Source organism: Aquarana catesbeiana, linkage group LG06 (assembly GCF_042186555.1).
Source record: "Aquarana catesbeiana isolate 2022-GZ linkage group LG06, ASM4218655v1, whole genome shotgun sequence".
Taxonomy (NCBI): domain Eukaryota; kingdom Metazoa; phylum Chordata; class Amphibia; order Anura; family Ranidae; genus Aquarana; species Aquarana catesbeiana.
The window spans coordinates 365950723-365968873 of record NC_133329.1 but is presented as its reverse complement, the minus strand read 5'-3'; the positions used below and the strand labels follow the sequence as shown (position 1 = coordinate 365968873).

The 18151-nt window shown below is 43.7% G+C and overlaps 1 protein-coding gene across 8 annotated transcripts in view; it reads left to right on the top strand.

Annotated features, from left to right (window-relative positions):
• Positions 1-18151, top strand: part of FMNL2 (formin like 2) — a 342363-nt gene that overhangs the window by 265096 nt on the left and 59116 nt on the right. For all 8 annotated transcript variants that reach the window (XM_073634147.1, XM_073634145.1, XM_073634151.1 and 5 more), the window contains exons 10-12: positions 9124-9198; positions 13672-13782; positions 17103-17252. In XM_073634147.1, coding sequence (XP_073490248.1) covers positions 9124-9198; positions 13672-13782; positions 17103-17252 — 336 coding nt within the window. The remainder of the gene's footprint in view (positions 1-9123; positions 9199-13671; positions 13783-17102; positions 17253-18151) is intronic.

Below are 18151 nucleotides of genomic sequence, written 5' to 3'. Positions count from 1 at the left end.
CTGTAATGCCGCGTACACACAGTCAGATTTTCCAATGGGAAATGTTGGATGTGAGCTTGTTGGCTGAAAGTCCAACCGTGTGTATGCTCCATCGAACATTTGTTGTCGGACTTTCCGCCAACAAATGTTGGCTAGCAGGTTCTCAAATTTTCCGCCAACAAAACTTTGTTGATGGAATTTCCAATCATGTGTACACAAGTCTGCTGCACAAAAGTTCACGCATGCTTGGAATCAAGCAGAAGGAGCCGCACTGGCTATTGAACTTCCTTTTACTTGGCTCGTCGTACGTCTTGTACGTCACCACGTTCCCACGTTCGTAATTGTTGGCCAACATTTGTGTGACCGTGTGTATGCAAGACAAGTTGGAGCCCACAACCTTCAAACAAAATCCACGGTTTTGTTGTCGTAAAGTTCGATCGTGTGTACGCGGCATTCTGCTTTTGCCGAACAGCTAGGCCTGCATGTAAAGGTACAGGTATTATACTCTAAATCAGCCTTTCTCAACCTTTGTAAACATGGAGGAACACCTGAAACCCTCAAGGAACCTTTAAAACCCTTGACCACTTGAAATAATTTCTACTAATCATTGTATCTACAGATCATGGTACATTAGCATGATGGTCAATGTGAAGAATGCTTCCTACATTTGTGGTCATCAGGAAGAATCTCCCCATTACCGATAACTAAAAACATCATTGGTGTCAGTGGTTTCTTATTTCAGAGGCTCAAGGAACCCCTAGAAACCTCTGGAGGAACCCTAGGGTTCTACAAAACTCTGGTAGAGAATATTATATTCTCTAAAAAAAAGTGGAAAAAAGTGATAGCCTACAGATCACAAAAGAAGTGAATAGATGTGACTACAGGAAATAATTTTGGGATATATTTGATTTCAAGGCTCATGCAACTGAAAATCTGCATCTATCTTTTCATTTTTTTTTTTTTTTAATGAACATGTTTGTATTTTGATTCATATGTTCACCCATATTACTAAAAAGAAAATCAGAAATAAAAATATTGGCTTTTTATTGACTTTTTTTTATAAGCTCTACAACAATAAAAAAATGTTTAAAAAATGAAAAATAATATGAAAAGATGTGCCATTTAAATGTCTGTATTATGATACGATAGCTAGTTTTATATGTTTCATCCTTAGCATCAACCAATCAGGAACTGACATTTATTTCACTGTCTACTACAAGCTACTGGAAGGTGATTTTTGATTGGCTGCTATGGGTTATCCAACTTCAAATCTTTTTGTGCCTTTAATAAGCCCCAAATATTTAATTGATTTTTATAGACAATAAAATGTAATCTTTTATTTGGATACTGCAAAATAAATGTGTCATATTACTCAAGCTCAGAGAAGAAAATTATGTTTTGTAGCTATTTTTTTTTTTAGAAGAATACACAGATGATTCAAGTCAAGCAGGCAGAATACAGACCTTCAACCGACTGTATCATCTATATTTTAATTAGCATTATTTGCATGAAATAACTTGTATCACCATGGCAACCACCCTAAAATACACAGGGGATTTATTGTTTTGCGGTTAAGAGTTGTCATAGTGTCATCAATGCTAAATTTAGAGGCTCTCCCTGGAAGGTGGCTTTGTTAGGATAAATCATTCTTGTGCTAGTGTCATATTTTTTTTCCTTTTATTAAGTTTATATGAATTGTGCAAATTGCTCAGAAGACAAGACAGTGATTTTTTTTTTGTAATCATTTATAATTCTAGACTAATATTATATTAGGAGAATATAATAAGATTTAATAAAGGCTCTCATTTGTTCTACAATATGGTTGCCCCCCCATTGTACCTCAAAATTGACCGACTGTGAAACCACAAGGCAGAGACAGACTCAGGATCCTTGCTGGATTATGCTCAATTCTGCCAGTTATCTCTCATCTATGGGGGCATTTTCTTTGTGTTAGTTTAATAAATGTAGTAAAATAAAGGCAGCTCTTTTATCATTCCAGTATCAAAAAGGAACTTTAAGAAATGTACCTAATCAGTACCCTGAAAATTGTACCTTTTGATTGTAAATTCCTCCTGAAAAATAGCATTGCAGCTCTTGGTATGTGTAGGTGCCTATAGCCTCAGAGCTGTATACCATCAGTGTGAGATCTAAAGCCTAGTACACATGGGCCGAATGTCGGACGGCATCGGCCGGTTCAATAGAAACTGCCTGGCATTTGGCCCGTGTGTACGGCAGCTGGTCTGACAGAAGCCGGCCATTTGGCCAGCTTCTGTTGATGGGGCATGAATGAAAAAGGTCTGCTGATTGGCTCCCAATCAGCGTTCTCAGCCAATGGCAGAGAGTGCGGATTGGAGTGTTCTGGTGGGGGCCCCCCAGTGCCCCTAGTTTTACTTACCTGAACCCTGCCTTTCCCGTGCCGGGAACGAGCACTCCAGCCATGTATCGGGTCCTGATTGGATAGATTGATAGCAGCACAGCCATTGGCTTCCACGGCTGTCAATCAATTCCATCTACGCAGGAGCCAGGGCTGAGTCCTGCTGTCTGCGTCAATAGAGTCAGCAGCAGGACACAGGAGTGCGCCCGCACGAGTGCACCGAGGGAGAGCGCTTCTCCGATGGGGCACTCGAGAAGAGGAGGAGCCAGGTGTGCCGCTGAGGGACCCCAGAAGAGGAGGACCGTGGCCACGCTGTGCAAAACCAACTGCATAGAGGAGGTAAGTATGAAATGTTTGTTTAAAAAAAAAAAATGTACCTTTACATATCCTTTAACCTCCCTGGCGGTATGAATATTTCATATTTTTGATGCTGAAAGCAGTACCATTATTTTGCATGGAAATTTGGCGTTTTATATTGTAGGCCTGTAATTCTTAGGAATAACTCACTTAAATCTGTCTAAACCAGAGTCTAGTAGACATCTCTGGTAAGATAAAGTTTGAAACACAAAATCATAAATTATAATATAATAAATAACTATAATTATACCACATAACATTATAATAATAATAGAAATTATTCAATAATGTAATCAAATCAAAAACACAAAAATTTGCTCAGTTGCAGAATTGTCGCTGTCATTACTTTTCAGTATTTGATGACGGATCTCCCCACAAATCACTATCACTCAATTCTGCGAGTGATTCTAATTTATTATCGCTGTTTTCTAGCTGGTCTAAAACCCCTTTTGATGTAAATGGACGGTTTTGGTTGCTATGGACAATCTCCACTTTCCAGGCAGAAAGAACAGTTTTTATAATATAAAACTGCATGCAGGGCACTGGAGAAACCACTAGGGACAAAAGGGAGGTGAAATAATTACATACAGTAATGTAATCTGTAAGATTACAGTGTACTGTATGTATTGTGTGTGTTTAACTTTTTGAATCTGGCGCCGTTCTCCGTCCCTGTGCATCGCAACGCTTGCAGGGAAGGGAGTTCGGCTCCTAGATGATTTGAGCGGAGGACGAGCTGCTCACACTGCGGGGAGACATCGCAGGATCCAGGGGACAAGGTAAGTTACCTCTTCCTGGATCTTGCGATGAGATCCCGAGTCTGGCTCGGGGTTACCGCTTTTGGTTCTGAAATTCCATCCCGAGCCAGACTCGGGAATACCGCCAGGGAGGTTAAAGTGGGGGTCCACCTATCTATCGTTTTTTTTTTTTTTTGAGTTCATTCACAAACTTTTCTTCTCAGCATTACATACTCACATATTGTGTGTAATATGTCCGCCTGTGTCAGATTTCGTCGGAAAGAATAGCTTATATTATTCACTGCAGGCGGTTTCCATCTTCATTGTGGGCATTTGAAGCCCACAAGCATTTATTTCCTGGATGCGGTGAATGCTGTGCTCCCAGCATTCGCCGCTTGTTCCCGCACATGCTCAGTGGCATCCTGGGAAGCCTGAGACTAGCTCCCAGGAGTCTGTGCGGAGTCTGGGAGAGGCTAGAAACACGCCTACTCCCACGGGAGGAGAACCAGGAAGTGCAAAGAAGAATAGAAAAATAAAAGGTAATTGCGGCGATTTAAATTTTTTTAAACGGCATGTCAGCATCTAGGCAAGGAAGAGAATACATACAGATATTGTTCAAAATTTGGGTGGAACCCCGCTTTAAGGCACTGCTGCCTCTGATATTCTAATTGGTCAGCACCATCACATGGATGGATCCATCTAGCCTGTCCTGTCAGTGTTGTGAGGAGCGGAGAGAAAGCTGCAGGGATTTTAAGATTCCCGGATCAGTGAAGTGGCATGCCGGTGCCTGACAGCGGGGGATCGCAGGACACTGATACCTGGGTACTGGGGGTCCAGTGTAAGGTCACTTTACAGATTTTCTGTAAAGGTGAACTTACACTTTCACCACTTCAGCCCCAGAAGGATTTACCCCCTTCCTGACCCGAGCACTTTTTGCGATTCGGCACTGCGTCGCTTTAACTGACAATTGCGCGGTCGCGCGGCGTTGCACCCAATCAAACTTGACGTCCTTTTTTTCCCACAAATAGAGCTTTCTTTTGGTGGTATTTGATCACCTCTGCGGTTTTTATTTTTTGCGCTATAAACAAAAAAATAGCGACAATTTTGAAAAAAACGCATTATTTTTTACTTTTTGCTATAATAAATATCCCCAAAAAATATATAAAAAACATTTTTTTTTTCCTCAGTTTAGGCCGATACGTATCCTTCTACATATTTTTGGTAAAAAAAAATATTGATTGGTTTGCGCAAAATTTATAGCGTCTACAAAATAGGGGATAGTTGTATGGCATTTTTATTGATATTTTTTTTTTTTACTAGTAATGGCGGCAATCAGCGATTTTTATCGTGACTGCAACATTATGGCGGACACATCAGACACTTTTGGCGTGATTTTGGGACCATTCACATTTATACAGCGATTGGTGCAATTAAAAATGCTTTGATTATTGTGTAAATGTGACTGGCAGTGTAGGGGTTAACCACTAGGTGGCGCTGTAGGGGTTGAGTGTGTCCTAGGGAGTGATTCTTATGCCCCGTACACACGGTCGGACTTTGTTCGGACATTCCGACAACAAAATCCTAGGATTTTTTCCGACGGATGTTGGCTCAAACTTGTCTTGCATACACACGGTCACACAAAGTTGTCGGAAAATCCGATCGTTTTAAACGCGGTGACGTAAAACATGTACGTTGGGACTATAAACGAGGCAGTGGCCAATAGCTTTCATCTCTTTATTTATTCTGAGCATGCGTGGCACTTTGTCCGTCGGATTTGTGTACACACGATCGGAATTTCCGACAACGGATTTTGTTGTCGGAAAATTTTATCTCCTGCTCTCCAACTTTGTGTGTCGGAAAATCAGATGGAAAATGTCCGATGGATCCTACACACGGTCGGAATTTCCGACAACACACTCCGATCGGACATTTTCCATCGGAAAATCCGACCGTGTGTACAGGGCATAACTGTGGGGGAGAGGGGCTGTGTGTGATACGACACTGATCACTGCTCCCGATCACAGGGAGCGGTGATCAGTGTCAGTGTCATTAGGCAAAACAGAGAGATGTTTGTTTACATTAGCATCTCCGCATTCTTCCTCACCATGTGACGATTGCGGGTAACCCCGTGGACATCGGGTCCGCGGGACCCATGATCACGGTCACGGAGCTCCCGGCGGCCGCGCACGTGCCCGCAAGCCACCTCTTAAAGGGCAACGTACAAGTACGTTAATCTGCCTGTATGTGTCCTTCTGCCGCAGTATATCTGCGTGAGGCGGTCGGGAAGCAGTTAAGCTATATCTAAACCCAAAAACAAAGATGTAATGTTTGCAGCTTACTAGTCCTTATGCCGCGTACACACGGTCGGACTTTCTGGAAAGCTAGGTCCGACGTACTTGCCGCCAGACTTCCGGCGGACTACCGCCGGACTTTCTGAACGGCCAGACTTGCCTACACACGGCCGGACTTTCCGGAATCCTGTCTTCCCGACGGACTTCCGCCGGACTTTCAGAATGAACGGACTTTCCCACACACGGACAAGTCCGTTCATTTTGAACGTGACTCGGGTACGACGGGACTAGAAAAGGAATTCAGTCTCGCCGCTTTTTTTGGCGAGATTGAAACCTTGCGAGCCCCGTCGCAGGCATCTCAGGCCCTTAGGTCTGGTATGGAACTTTAAGGGGAACCCCCTACGCCGAAAAACCGGCGTGGGGGTCCCCCCCAAATCCATACCAGACCCCGATCCGAGCACGCAGCCCGGCCGGTCAGGAAAGGGGGTGGGGACGAGCGAGCGCCCCCCCCCCCTCCTGAACCGTACCAGGCCGCATGCCCTCAACATGGGGGGTGCTTTGGGGGAGGGGGCGCCTTGCGGTGCCCCCCCCCACCACAAAGCACCTTGTCCCCATGTTGATGAGGACAAGGGCCTCTTCCCGACAACCCTGGCCGTTGGTTGTCGGGGTCTGCGGGCGGGGGGCTTATCGGAATCCGGGAGCCCCCTAATAAGAGGGCCCCCAGATCCCGGCCCCCTCACCCTATGTGAATGAGTATGGGGTACATGGTACCCCTACCCATTCACCTAGGGAAAAAGTGTAAATAATAAAACACAACACAGGTTTTTAAAATATTTTATTAAACAGCTCCGGGGGGGATCTTGCTCCGGCTTCGGGGGTCCCTCCGGTTCCTCTTCTCCCGGCTTCCGGTTGGTTCTTCGGCCGGCCCCTCCGCTGTCTTCAGGTAGCTCTTTAGCCAGCGGAGGTCCGGGCTTCTCTTCTCTTCCCCAGATGTTGACACGACGCTCTCTCCGGCCTCTTCTCCCGGTGTTCCAGGTCTTCGGCCGGCCCCTCCGCTGTCTTCAGGTAGCTCTTTAGCCAGCGGAGGTCCGGGCTTCTGGGCTTCTCTTCTCTTCCCCAGATGTTGACACGACGCTCTCTCCGGCTGGACTGGTCTCTGAGGGCTCCGTTGTGACTTATATAGGCGGAGACCCCGCCCCATATGATGTCACAGTCCCTGGGCATGCTGGGACTGTGACGTTTTAGGGGGCGTGGTCGACACGCCCCCTAAAACGTCACAGTCCCAGCATGCCCAGGGACTGTGACATCATATGGGGGCGGGGTCTCCGCCTATATAAGTCACAACGGAGCCCTCAGAGACCAGTCCAGCCGGAGAGAGCGTCGTGTCAACATCTGGGGAAGAGAAGAGAAGCCCAGAAGCCCGGACCTCCGCTGGCTAAAGAGCTACCTGAAGACAGCGGAGGGGCCGGCCGAAGAACCAACCGGAAGCCGGGAGAAGAGGAACCGGAGGGACCCCCGAAGCCGGAGCAAGATCCCCCCCGGAGCTGTTTAATAAAATATTTTAAAAACCTGTGTTGTGTTTTATTATTTACACTTTTTCCCTAGGTGAATGGGTAGGGGTACCATGTACCCCATACTCATTCACATAGGGTGAGGGGGCCGGGATCTGGGGGCCCTCTTATTATAGGGGGCTCCCGGATTCCGATAAGCCCCCCGCCCGCAGACCCCGACAACCAACGGCCAGGGTTGTCGGGAAGAGGCCCTTGTCCTCATCAACATGGGGACAAGGTGCTTTGTGGTGGGGGGGGCACCGCAAGGCGCCCCCTCCCCCAAAGCACCCCCCATGTTGAGGGCATGCGGCCTGGTACGGTTCAGGAGGGGGGGGGGCGCTCGCTCGTCCCCACCCCCTTTCCTGACCGGCCGGGCTGCGTGCTCGGATCGGGGTCTGGTATGGATTTGGGGGGGACCCCCACGCCGGTTTTTCGGCGTAGGGGGTTCCCCTTAAAGTTCCATACCAGACCTAAGGGCCTGGGATGCCCCCCGCGCTCGCCGCAATGGAAAAATTAGTTTTTCCTATTGCAGCGAGCGCGAGATGCAGTAACCTGCTCCTCCGTCGTATCTGGTCCGTCGGACCAGCATACAGACGAACGGGCTTTCCGTCAGGAACTGAGTCCGGCGGAGTTACGACGTAAGATTTGAAGTAAGTTTCAAATCTAAAGTACGTCGGATTTCCGGCCGAAGCGGTCCGTTGGAAGTCCGATGGAGACCACACACGGTCGGATTACCAGCCAGCTTTAGTCTGTTGGTGTCCGTTGGACTTTTGTAGACGAAAAGTCCGACCGTGTGTACGCGGCATTAGATGTGGTGGCTGCATTCGTTTTCAGCCTGTGTGACAACCATGGCTTCCACCATAGATACTGTAGATTTTTGGGGGCTTTAGATATGCTTTAAAGCATACTTAAACCCAAGAACATAATGTAATATATAATGCAACTTATCAGCCCTAAGATGCTTCTGTATTCAGGCAAGGCCCATTTTCTGTAAATCCTAGCATGCCTTGCTAGCTATGAATGAACCAAAGATAAAGACATTTGTGACTTCTATGAAAAGCCACTTTGGTTCTACCTAACTTCCCGTTCAATAGCCAAAGCAGAAAGTAAGAGGAAATCCCTCCAAAGTGATGAAATTCTGTGGTGCCACCAGGGTCACCAGAACTAGTGTCCCCATTGGAAGATTTCCCCTCTATTCCTGTTCTGGTGACAACCCAAAACTTGTAATTTTCTTTTACTTTCACTATCAATGATAACAATGAACAGGACAAATAGAGAGGGTGAATCTCCCTAATGGGGGCACAGACAGCAATAGAAACTGACAGCTGTTCTAATCCCTCTCCACTCTATCCAAAACAAAAAAAAAAAGTTTTGCCTTAAAGTGTTTGTTACCCCAACACTTCATATTCCTGATATGTGCCTGGTGTACCATGTACTGGTATGAGAAAGTATCCTGTTCTCTTTGTATTGCTTGCTTTATGTGAAATCCCTGGTGTCCCTGCTAGTCCCCTTGCTTTCCTATTAAAACTGACCACACTGAGCAGGCGAGTACAGCATGGTCAGCTCTCTAGCTATGCTGGGAACTTACACTGCTCTCCTCCAATGATCAGACTGGTCCTGACACCCCCCTTGCTGCACAGCCACTCAAGCTCAATGTGCTGCTGCATCCTATAATGTATTTTTATACTTATAAAAAAAATTTTGCCTATCATTTAAACGGAATGGGTTGTTTTACAAGATGATCATTTACCACGAATTAGAAAGGCCATTACACTTGATCATATGAGAAGGTTGTGTATTTTATTGGTATCTTACTGGTCCCCCTGCTTCAATCCTAGGTTTGTGGTGAGAAACAGAGATTTGAGAAACTCATGGAACATTTCAGGAATGAAGACAACAATATTGATTTTATGGTAAGATGCTGTTTCCTATTATTTTACTGTTACTAACTGGAATTCCAGGCAAACAGCTACATTTACAGTCAACATACACATATGGAAACTGTTTTGCCTGCCAAAGGATTTGAAATCTCATGAACTGTTTTGTTTTGTGGTCTAAGCACCCTTACCAGACAGCACAACTAGACACTTGACTTTAACTTTATCATCAGCCCAGGTTGGTCAAAACACACTGCCAGCCCTCAACATCCTTACAAATCATCAGTTCTGCTCATTCATTTCAGGTAGTAAGCTTACTGATCTCTAAAAAATGATCAATGGTGGATTGCCTTTCAGATGGGTGGTATAGTAGCAGCTGACAGGCGTTACGGAAGTGCTAATGCCGCCTCCTGATGCCTGATTGTTTTTTTTTTTTTTACTTACTGAATGGGCTGTTTTACTTTGGCAAGCAACGCAGTTGCAGTGTTGATTGATCCCAAATGGGTGAATTTGACAGGTGCTGCCACCTGACAGACTCTGCAGGTTGAGCATCATGGCCTTGGCATGTGTACAACCCTGTCAGGCTGTAATGTCAGAATTGAGGTGAGTGACCGTAGGTGAGAAAACCAGGGCTCAGCTGCCCGTTTATACCACCTCCTCCCTCCTGGCCACGTGTGAAAGTGCCCTCAAATCAGCACATGTGCACTAGAGTCGGACTGACTCCTAGTGCTCGGCTTCCTATTTCCAGTCTGGCCAAGTGGTTTATATCAAAATCAATTCACATGGGGCATACTATACTGTACGCCCATACAGGGCTGTGTTAACCCCAACGAGGATGCACAGGTGTTCTGTTCATCCTCGTGCAGGCAGTCCCATTCATGTCAATTGGAACAGAGCAGCTTCACGGCCACTGTTCCCAATATGACATCCGTGTGAGTGCGGGTACGTGTCCCCAAACAGACTGTGTGAGTTCAGGGACACATGCCATCACCCACATGGATGCCATATTGGGAGTATGGCCATGTCTGTGCAGTGGCTGTGTCTCAATTGACATCAGTGGGACTGTCTGCGCAGGTGCATGGAACACCGGGGGTTAACACAGCCCTGCATGAGCATACAGTATTATATGCCCCGTGTGAGTGAGGCTTAAAACAATTTAAAAAAATATATATAACTGCAGTATGTTTTTTTAATTCCTCTGGAGTCCAGCGTTAATCTGCTTTTGCAAGCATGAATATAGTAGAAAACACCTGTAGTAACCTAATGGCTATGACTAAAGCTACATGCCAAAACGCGTAAGCCCTGTATTATTTTGTACCACATCTGGATGAATAAATGTATTCCTTGTGGAAGATTGAGCTACCAGCTTTCCTTTATCTACATACTTTCCCAAGTAGCTTAAAGCAGCCCCTTCCTAAAGTCCCTTTTTAAATCCCACCCACTGTCATTCAACTACCAATGCTAGAGTTTCTGGTGCCCACTGAGGCTCTGGGATTTGACAGTTAACATAATAATAATATAACAGGAGGCAATTCTGAGGGGGCAGGGTTTAATGTCCATTTGCAGAGAATCAAGGGCCTGTGCACAGTCTAGTCTTATAGGTAAAGTAGCATAGGTATTTGCAGGCACCACGGGTGCTTTCACACGGGGCGGGGCAGGGCGGGGCGCCTCTGCACCTCAGCACTTTTATTCGCTTTTGGTCCAGGTCAGGTTCACTTTAATAGAGCTGTCACAGTTTGTAGACCAAAATAAGTAAATAACTGAACTAAGTTCTGGAAAATTATTTTTAGATAATCCTTTAAAGTTTTCAAGTGCAAAATTAAACTTTGGAAAAAGATGTATTACAAGTAAATAAGATGAAGGTTTGATGTAAAATCTAGTGTATAATTTATTAGGCTTGTGGCGCCAACATATGCGTCATGGCATACTATACATGCATATGTGGTAATGCAGCTGATAGAATGAATTATGCATTGATATTAATAGCAATTAATAATTCAAATGTTCGAAATACAGTTTTGCCATGAGGAAAAAAGCTTTCCACTTACTTTCAAGTTATGAAGTAAAGGCATTTTAAAAGTTTTTAGACAACTCTAAAGACTTTATTCTGATACAGAAACAATAATGTCATATTAAAGGGTAAGTCTGTCTACTTATCTGATCATCTGCTGCCTTTCTATCTCTCTCAGGGATCCTTTCAACATGATCCCTGAACTTGAGTTCACAGCCCCACCCACCTAGCACATTACAGAGGGGGGGGGTCTCTCTTTTCCTGTTGAATTTTTCATTTATTTTACATTGCACAAAATTCATGGGAAAGGACGGCTCCTTCTGCTGTGGTAGGAATAAGACTGTGTTGGGCAGGCCTGGGAAGGAGCCCCCACAGGAAGATGTCTACACTAGATTTCCTGGCAGATCCGGGCAGGCCTGGAAAGGAGCATCCACAGGAAGCTGTCTCTAGATTTTCTGAAAGGATAAAAGAAGGAAGTTCTCAACAGGTACCTACCCTTCTGGAGTAGGTTACTGAGCTTGATCACATCAAAAGTATGGAGTGCCTCCTAACACATTAAACAGACGCCACAGAATTCCACAACATATTCTCTACTTAAGGGGTTTCCTCAGTCTGGCTCTGAACCAGATGATAGTTGGGGAGATATTATCCAGCATTCCCCTCACCTGTCCTTCCGTCCTTGCTCTGCAACACTTTTCACCTTGTTTTCTACATCCCCCTACTTATCCTTTTTACCCCACAATCACCCTTCCACTATTTCCCCTTCTACCCTCTTCTCAATACCCCTTTCTTTCTCCTTCTCCCTCTTCTTTCCTCCTTCCCCCCATACCATTCCAACATCTATTCGTGTTCCCTAGCCCCTCCCTTATTTAGGGATACAGGACCAGTGGCCAACCTCAGACATGGTCCTCTCTTTTAGGGCCCTTTTACACGGACGGATCGACTGGGTCCGCCTGTCAGTTTTTCCAGCAGACCCTATCGGACCATCCATTGCCCTCTGTGGCGCGGCGGGTGTCACTGCATATGTGTTCGTTGTCACCCGCTGATGTCCGTTCCGATCTACTAAAAACAGACGGGTGGGGATCCGTTCATCGTATGTCTGGAGGATCGGATGGCAGTCAGGTGGGAACGAACAGGCGGTCTGTTTACATCTGACCGCCCATAGAGAAGAGCAGGCTGTGTCTGTGTCCGCTCTGCATAAGCGGAGCAGACACGGACCAGCCATCTATGTGCACAGCGGACATATTCCCTGCTGAGCAGGTGGACTCCAACAGAAAGGGACCTACCACATTAACTCAGCTTTTTTGTTTTATCACCCCACTTACACACTCAGGCCAACCTCTCATAACTACAAATGCAAGCCTTTATACCTTAGGGGACTAATGCAGCTCACAAAAAAAAACTGTACTACCTATTTATCCTGTGCCTGTATTCTCTATGTATTGTGTTAGGTGCACCCCCTTCCCCGTCCATGCTTTCTGTGTCCTATTTCCTTTTTTTGAGTTGTACAAAAATGCAATAAAATCTGGTTGATGTTTCAAAATTACCAAATTCTGTCTATTGCTGTAACGTCATTTTTAGGTGGACTGACCTTTAAAGGACCATAAAACATAAGCTATGCATTGGCTTATTTCACTACTAACATATAACAAATGTGTGTCCCGGGGCATTGTAAAACATCTATTGTCCCCAGTCAACAAAATGATACAACTGGAGGAAATTACATATACCAGCAGAGGGTTATCTACAAAATGACATTCTATCAAGTCAGTATGGTTAAAATTCTGATTTGCATGACCAGTAATAATGCAAACACTATGAACCATGGGCACTCCACTTTTTAAAGTCGAATGGGCAAAAAATTGTGTTTTAAAAGTAAAACAAATATGTTGTGATAATTATTAAAGCAGAACCCTGGATGTCCTCTGCCCGTGGCATTTGTATAATTGCACCAAACCCCTGTCTTTATTTTTGTGGACAGCTTGGTAGAAAAAAAAAACATATAAATATAAGTAATTCAGTATACTGAACAATATAAGTATCTGCATTACTAAGTTCAGTTACCAGGATACAACTTTTTTTTTTTTTTTGTGATAGTGGCCCTTTAATTGAGGAATAACTCCTTATATTTTGGATTTGAGATAAAAAATCCTTTATGTTTTAGGAGGGCAATGGCACTACTCCAGTGAAGTGTATCGCTGTCAAAAGAACAAATCCCATTCATTCATCTCCTTATTATAATTACTTAGAAATGTGTCTACAGTTTGCCTATTGTTTTAAAAATAACTCTTCTGTGGCACCGTGTTTTTATAACAGTGGGCACATATGTTATTAAGGAATGGTAAAAATAGGAATGAGGATGAGAGCCGGTAATAGGGAACCGTGATGACAGGAGATGGGGGAGGAAGGGCTATCAGGGGAGTGCTGGATACTTCACCAAACTTTCCTGCACATTCTGCACAATCTCTAATTAGTTAACTCTTGCTGTGCTGTTGCAGGTGGCGTGTATGCAGTTCATTAATATCGTAGTCCATTCTGTAGAAGACATGAATTTCAGAGTCCATCTTCAGTTTGAATTCACCAAATTAGCCTTGGATGAATATCTGGATGTAAGTATGTGTATTATATTGCTTGCGTTGTACATTTTTGTTATTCTTTTTACAAATATGATGATAGATAGATAGATAGATAGATAGATAGATAGATAGATAGATAGATAGATAGATAGATAGATACATAGATAAAAAAGGTTATATGTAGAGATAGATTGCTAGATAGGCTATGATAGGTAGATATAGATGATAGAAATATAATAAATAAACATATTGATAGATAAAACTAGGTTTAGGTAGAGATACAAAATATTCAGATAGATCAGTAGATGATAGAAAAATACTATGATAGATAGATAGATAGATAGATAGATAGATAGATAGATAGATAGATAGATAGATAGATAGATAGATCTTAAAGAGATATAATATATAAATACATTGATTGATAAAATAGGTATAGGTAGTGATACATAATAGTCAGATAGTTATAAATAATACATAGGTGATAAAAATAGTTATAGGTAGACATAGATAGACAGATAGATAGATACACAGATAAATAGACGCCAGATTTTAGAATATGCAGAAAAGTTACTGTCATCCTCAGATTTTCCATTACATATTGTGTCATTTGATTGTGACAATGCCTGTCTTTTACCTTGTGATCTGGTTGTGACTAATATACACAACATATACTGTCTGGGTCATGTAAACGTAACAAAATAAATGCCCAGCTATCACAAAGTGTTTCTTTTGGAAAGTTTTTTTTTCTTACTTTTTACTCTTTAAGGAGTCTTCCATCAATGGATAGTTTAAGTGTGATTGCTTGTACAACCCCTCTGTGATTTTGTGGCCATGTAACTTTTTATCATGGTTTAAAAAATGTGGGTCTAAGTTAAAGCGGAGCTCCACTCAAAAGGCGAAGATCTGGCAGTGAAGCCGCAAGCTGTCACAGCCGGATGCCCACACTTGTAATGCCAGTGCCGGATAGAGGAGTGTGAGAGAATCGAGGGTTCGGGTGGCCACATTGCTGGATCCTGGGACTGGTGAGTGTGTGTTTATTAAAAGTCAGCAGCTACAGTTTTTGTAGTTGCTGACTTTTAATAAACACAAAAATGACTGGAACTCCTTTTTAAATAGAAATGGAGTAACGTAACTTTGAGTAGTGTGAGCCTCTGGTGCCATTAAAAATGGCCGTTGCAATTTTGGGTGTCAGAAATGGATAACACCAACCCTTATGCCGCGTACACACGATCGGTTTTCTCGTCAGAAAAAGATATGACGGCTTTTCCGACGGGATTCCACTCAAGTTTGCCTTGCATACACGCAGTCACGCAAAAGTTCGCTGAAATTACGACCGTCAAGAACGCGGTGACATACAGCACTACGACGAGCCGAGAAAATTACGTTCAATGCTTCCGAGCATGCGTCGAATTGTTGCCACAGACGATCGCATTTTAGGATAGGAACTTTTCCCGACCAAAAAATTGAGAGCATGCTCTCAATCTTTTGCTGGCTAGAATTCCGCCAGCAAAAGACTGATGGAGCATACACACGGTCGCATTTTCCGAAGTAAAAATCTCATCGGTCTTTTGCGGGCCAAAATTCCGGCCATGTGTATGCGGCATTAGAATTATTATGCTATTGAAAAAACATATTTTTTTTTTCTGGCGATTATATTTAATATCAGCTTCTGGTCCCAATGAAGGTACAGTTCTAACGCTTAGGGGTACATATCCTATATCAAGTCATTGATTAGTAGGAAAGAAGCTTCTTGGGTTCTCAGGCCTAGTTGGTTAATGCAACCTGTTTTGTGTATACAAAACAAAGCTGCTTTAAAGGTAGAATTCCATTCACAGTACACAGCAGACAGTGGACCTACAATATATACCATTGCAATAGAAATAAATAGCTTTGCATGAACATATACATTTGCAGCTTGAAAACGCGAAACAAGACTAACTGAGGTTGATTTACTAAAACGATAGCATGCAAAATCTGTTGCAGCTGTGCATAGTAGCCAATCACCTTCTAACTTCAGCTTGTTCAACAAAGCTTTGACAAAAAAACTAGAAGCTGATTGGTTTCTATGCAGAGTTGCACCAGATTTGCACTCTCCAATTTTAGTAAATCAACCCCACTGCGCCAATTAATGTGTAAAGTGAAAATTCTTCTGTGCTGTGTCTCTGTGTGGAGGCATCCACCTTGGTAGAAGCAGGGCTTTGCTTCCTCATGTTAGAGTCTCCAGCAAGGAGGAGTGAGCTGCAAAGAAGTGACATCACTCATTCTCACTCCAAATCTTCTGAAGCTGGCACCCAGAGGCAACAATGCCTTAGATCTCATGCTGCAGATATACAGAACACCTATGAGGCTAGAGGCACAGGAGTTTTTTTTCAGGAGGAATTTCACACAAAAGGTTCTTTTTCCAGGCTACTGTTTAGGTACAGTTAATATTTCTATATGTTCCCTGTAACAAAGTAAATCTTCACTTTTTGAGTTTAAAGGAGCTGTAAAGTCTCGTGTTTTTTCACCTTAATGCATTCTATGCATTAAGGTGAAAAACCTTCTGTTCTGTAGCTGCTTCCCAGACCTCCCCCCCCCCTTTTTCTTTCCTGAACCCGATCATTCCAGTGAGGAGCACGAGCCCAGCAGCTCCAACCACTGTCTCTGGTCCTCATTGGATAGATTGATATCAGCAGGAGCCATTGGCTCCCACTGCTGTCAATCAAATCCAGTGACACGGGAACCAGGGGTGGGGCCGAGTCCTGCTGTTTGTGTTAATGGACGCAGCAGCAGGACTCGGGAGCGCGCCCGCATGGGTGCCCCCATGGAAAGCGGCTCTTGGTGGGGGCATCGAATGAAGAGGAGCCTGAAGCATCCAGCAGCAGGACTCGGGAGTGCGCCTGCACGGGTGCCCCCATGGAAAGTGGCTCTTGGTTGGGGCACCCAATGAAGAGGAGCCTGGAGCGCCACCGGGGGACCCAAGAAAAGGGGGACCCTTGCACAGAGCAGGTAAGTATGACATGTTTGTTATTTATTAAAAAAAAAAAAAAAAAAAGAAAACAAACCTTTACAATCACTTTAAGTTCATTTTAAAATTTGCCCGTTTCCATGTTTGCCATTTTAGTTATTACTAATTTTATTATCCACTGAGGCCCTTTTGGCTTAATCTGGTCCTGCTCATGAATAGGGCCCCCAAGACAGCCAGAGTAGCATAAACTTGGAAGTAATTAATAATCTCAAGAGAGTATGACACTGCAACCCAAATCGTCTTTTCTTGTGCTGAGTTATCATTCTCAGTATTTTGACCAGTCTTTGTGAATTATATGTACTGATTGCATTGTATTTATTCTTCTGCATTCTTTGACATTCAGAAATTGAAGCATACGGAGAGTGACAAGCTTCAAGTCCAGATTCAGGCCTATCTAGATAATGTGTTTGATGTGGGTGCGCTTTTGGAGGACGCTGAGACCAAGAACGCAGCTCTGGAGAGAGTGGAAGAACTGGAAGAAAACATTTCTCATGTAAGAGAAACAACAGAGCAATATATATATATATATATATATATATATATATATCAATCATATTCAGGTTATACCAGGTTATACAAATACAGTGTTTTTGTGCTTTTTATTGTGTTCCTATGGCTTTATGGGATCAACAGTAGACATGTGCAGAACGCAAAAATTTGTTTAATTTAGTTTCAGATAGATTTGTTATGTTACTAATTTTGTTTAGTTATGGAATTCGCTTAGTTTGGTTTCGGAATTCCTTTAGTTGTGTTTTCATTAAATTTAGCTTTGTTTTCATTAAAATTCATTTCATTTATTCATTTTCTGACGAATTCTGCGCCCCCCCACCTCAAAGCACCTTGTCCACGTGTTGATGGGGACAAGGACCTCTTCCCGACAACCCTGGGTTGTGCTCAGGGTCCCCAGATTCTGACCCCCCCACCTATGTGAATGGGTATTGGGTACATCGTACCCGTACCTATTCACCAAAACAAGTGTCAAAAAGTAAGAAACACAGGAAACTGTTTTGACAAGTCCTTTATTAAAAGAAAAATAGAAAATGGCAAAAAACGCTTCACTTTCTAAGAGACTACCTGCCATATGCCCTCTCTTCGGCTTTGGCAGCTCTTATATAGGCAAGGGGCGGGACCCCCCGGCTATGTCACCCAGTGACACCATCCCCTTCTGACGTCACATGACCTGACCTGACAGGCTGCGTGCTCAGATAAGAGTCTGGTACGGATTTTGGGGGGGACCCCACGCCGTTTTTTTTTTTTTATTTGGCATGGGGTTCCTCTTAAAATCCATACCAGAACTTTGTTCTGAAAAGTTGGAATTCGTTAGAAAACGAATAAACAAAACAAATTTTAATGGATTTCAACAAAATTCGTTACTATATCATTCAGAGATTA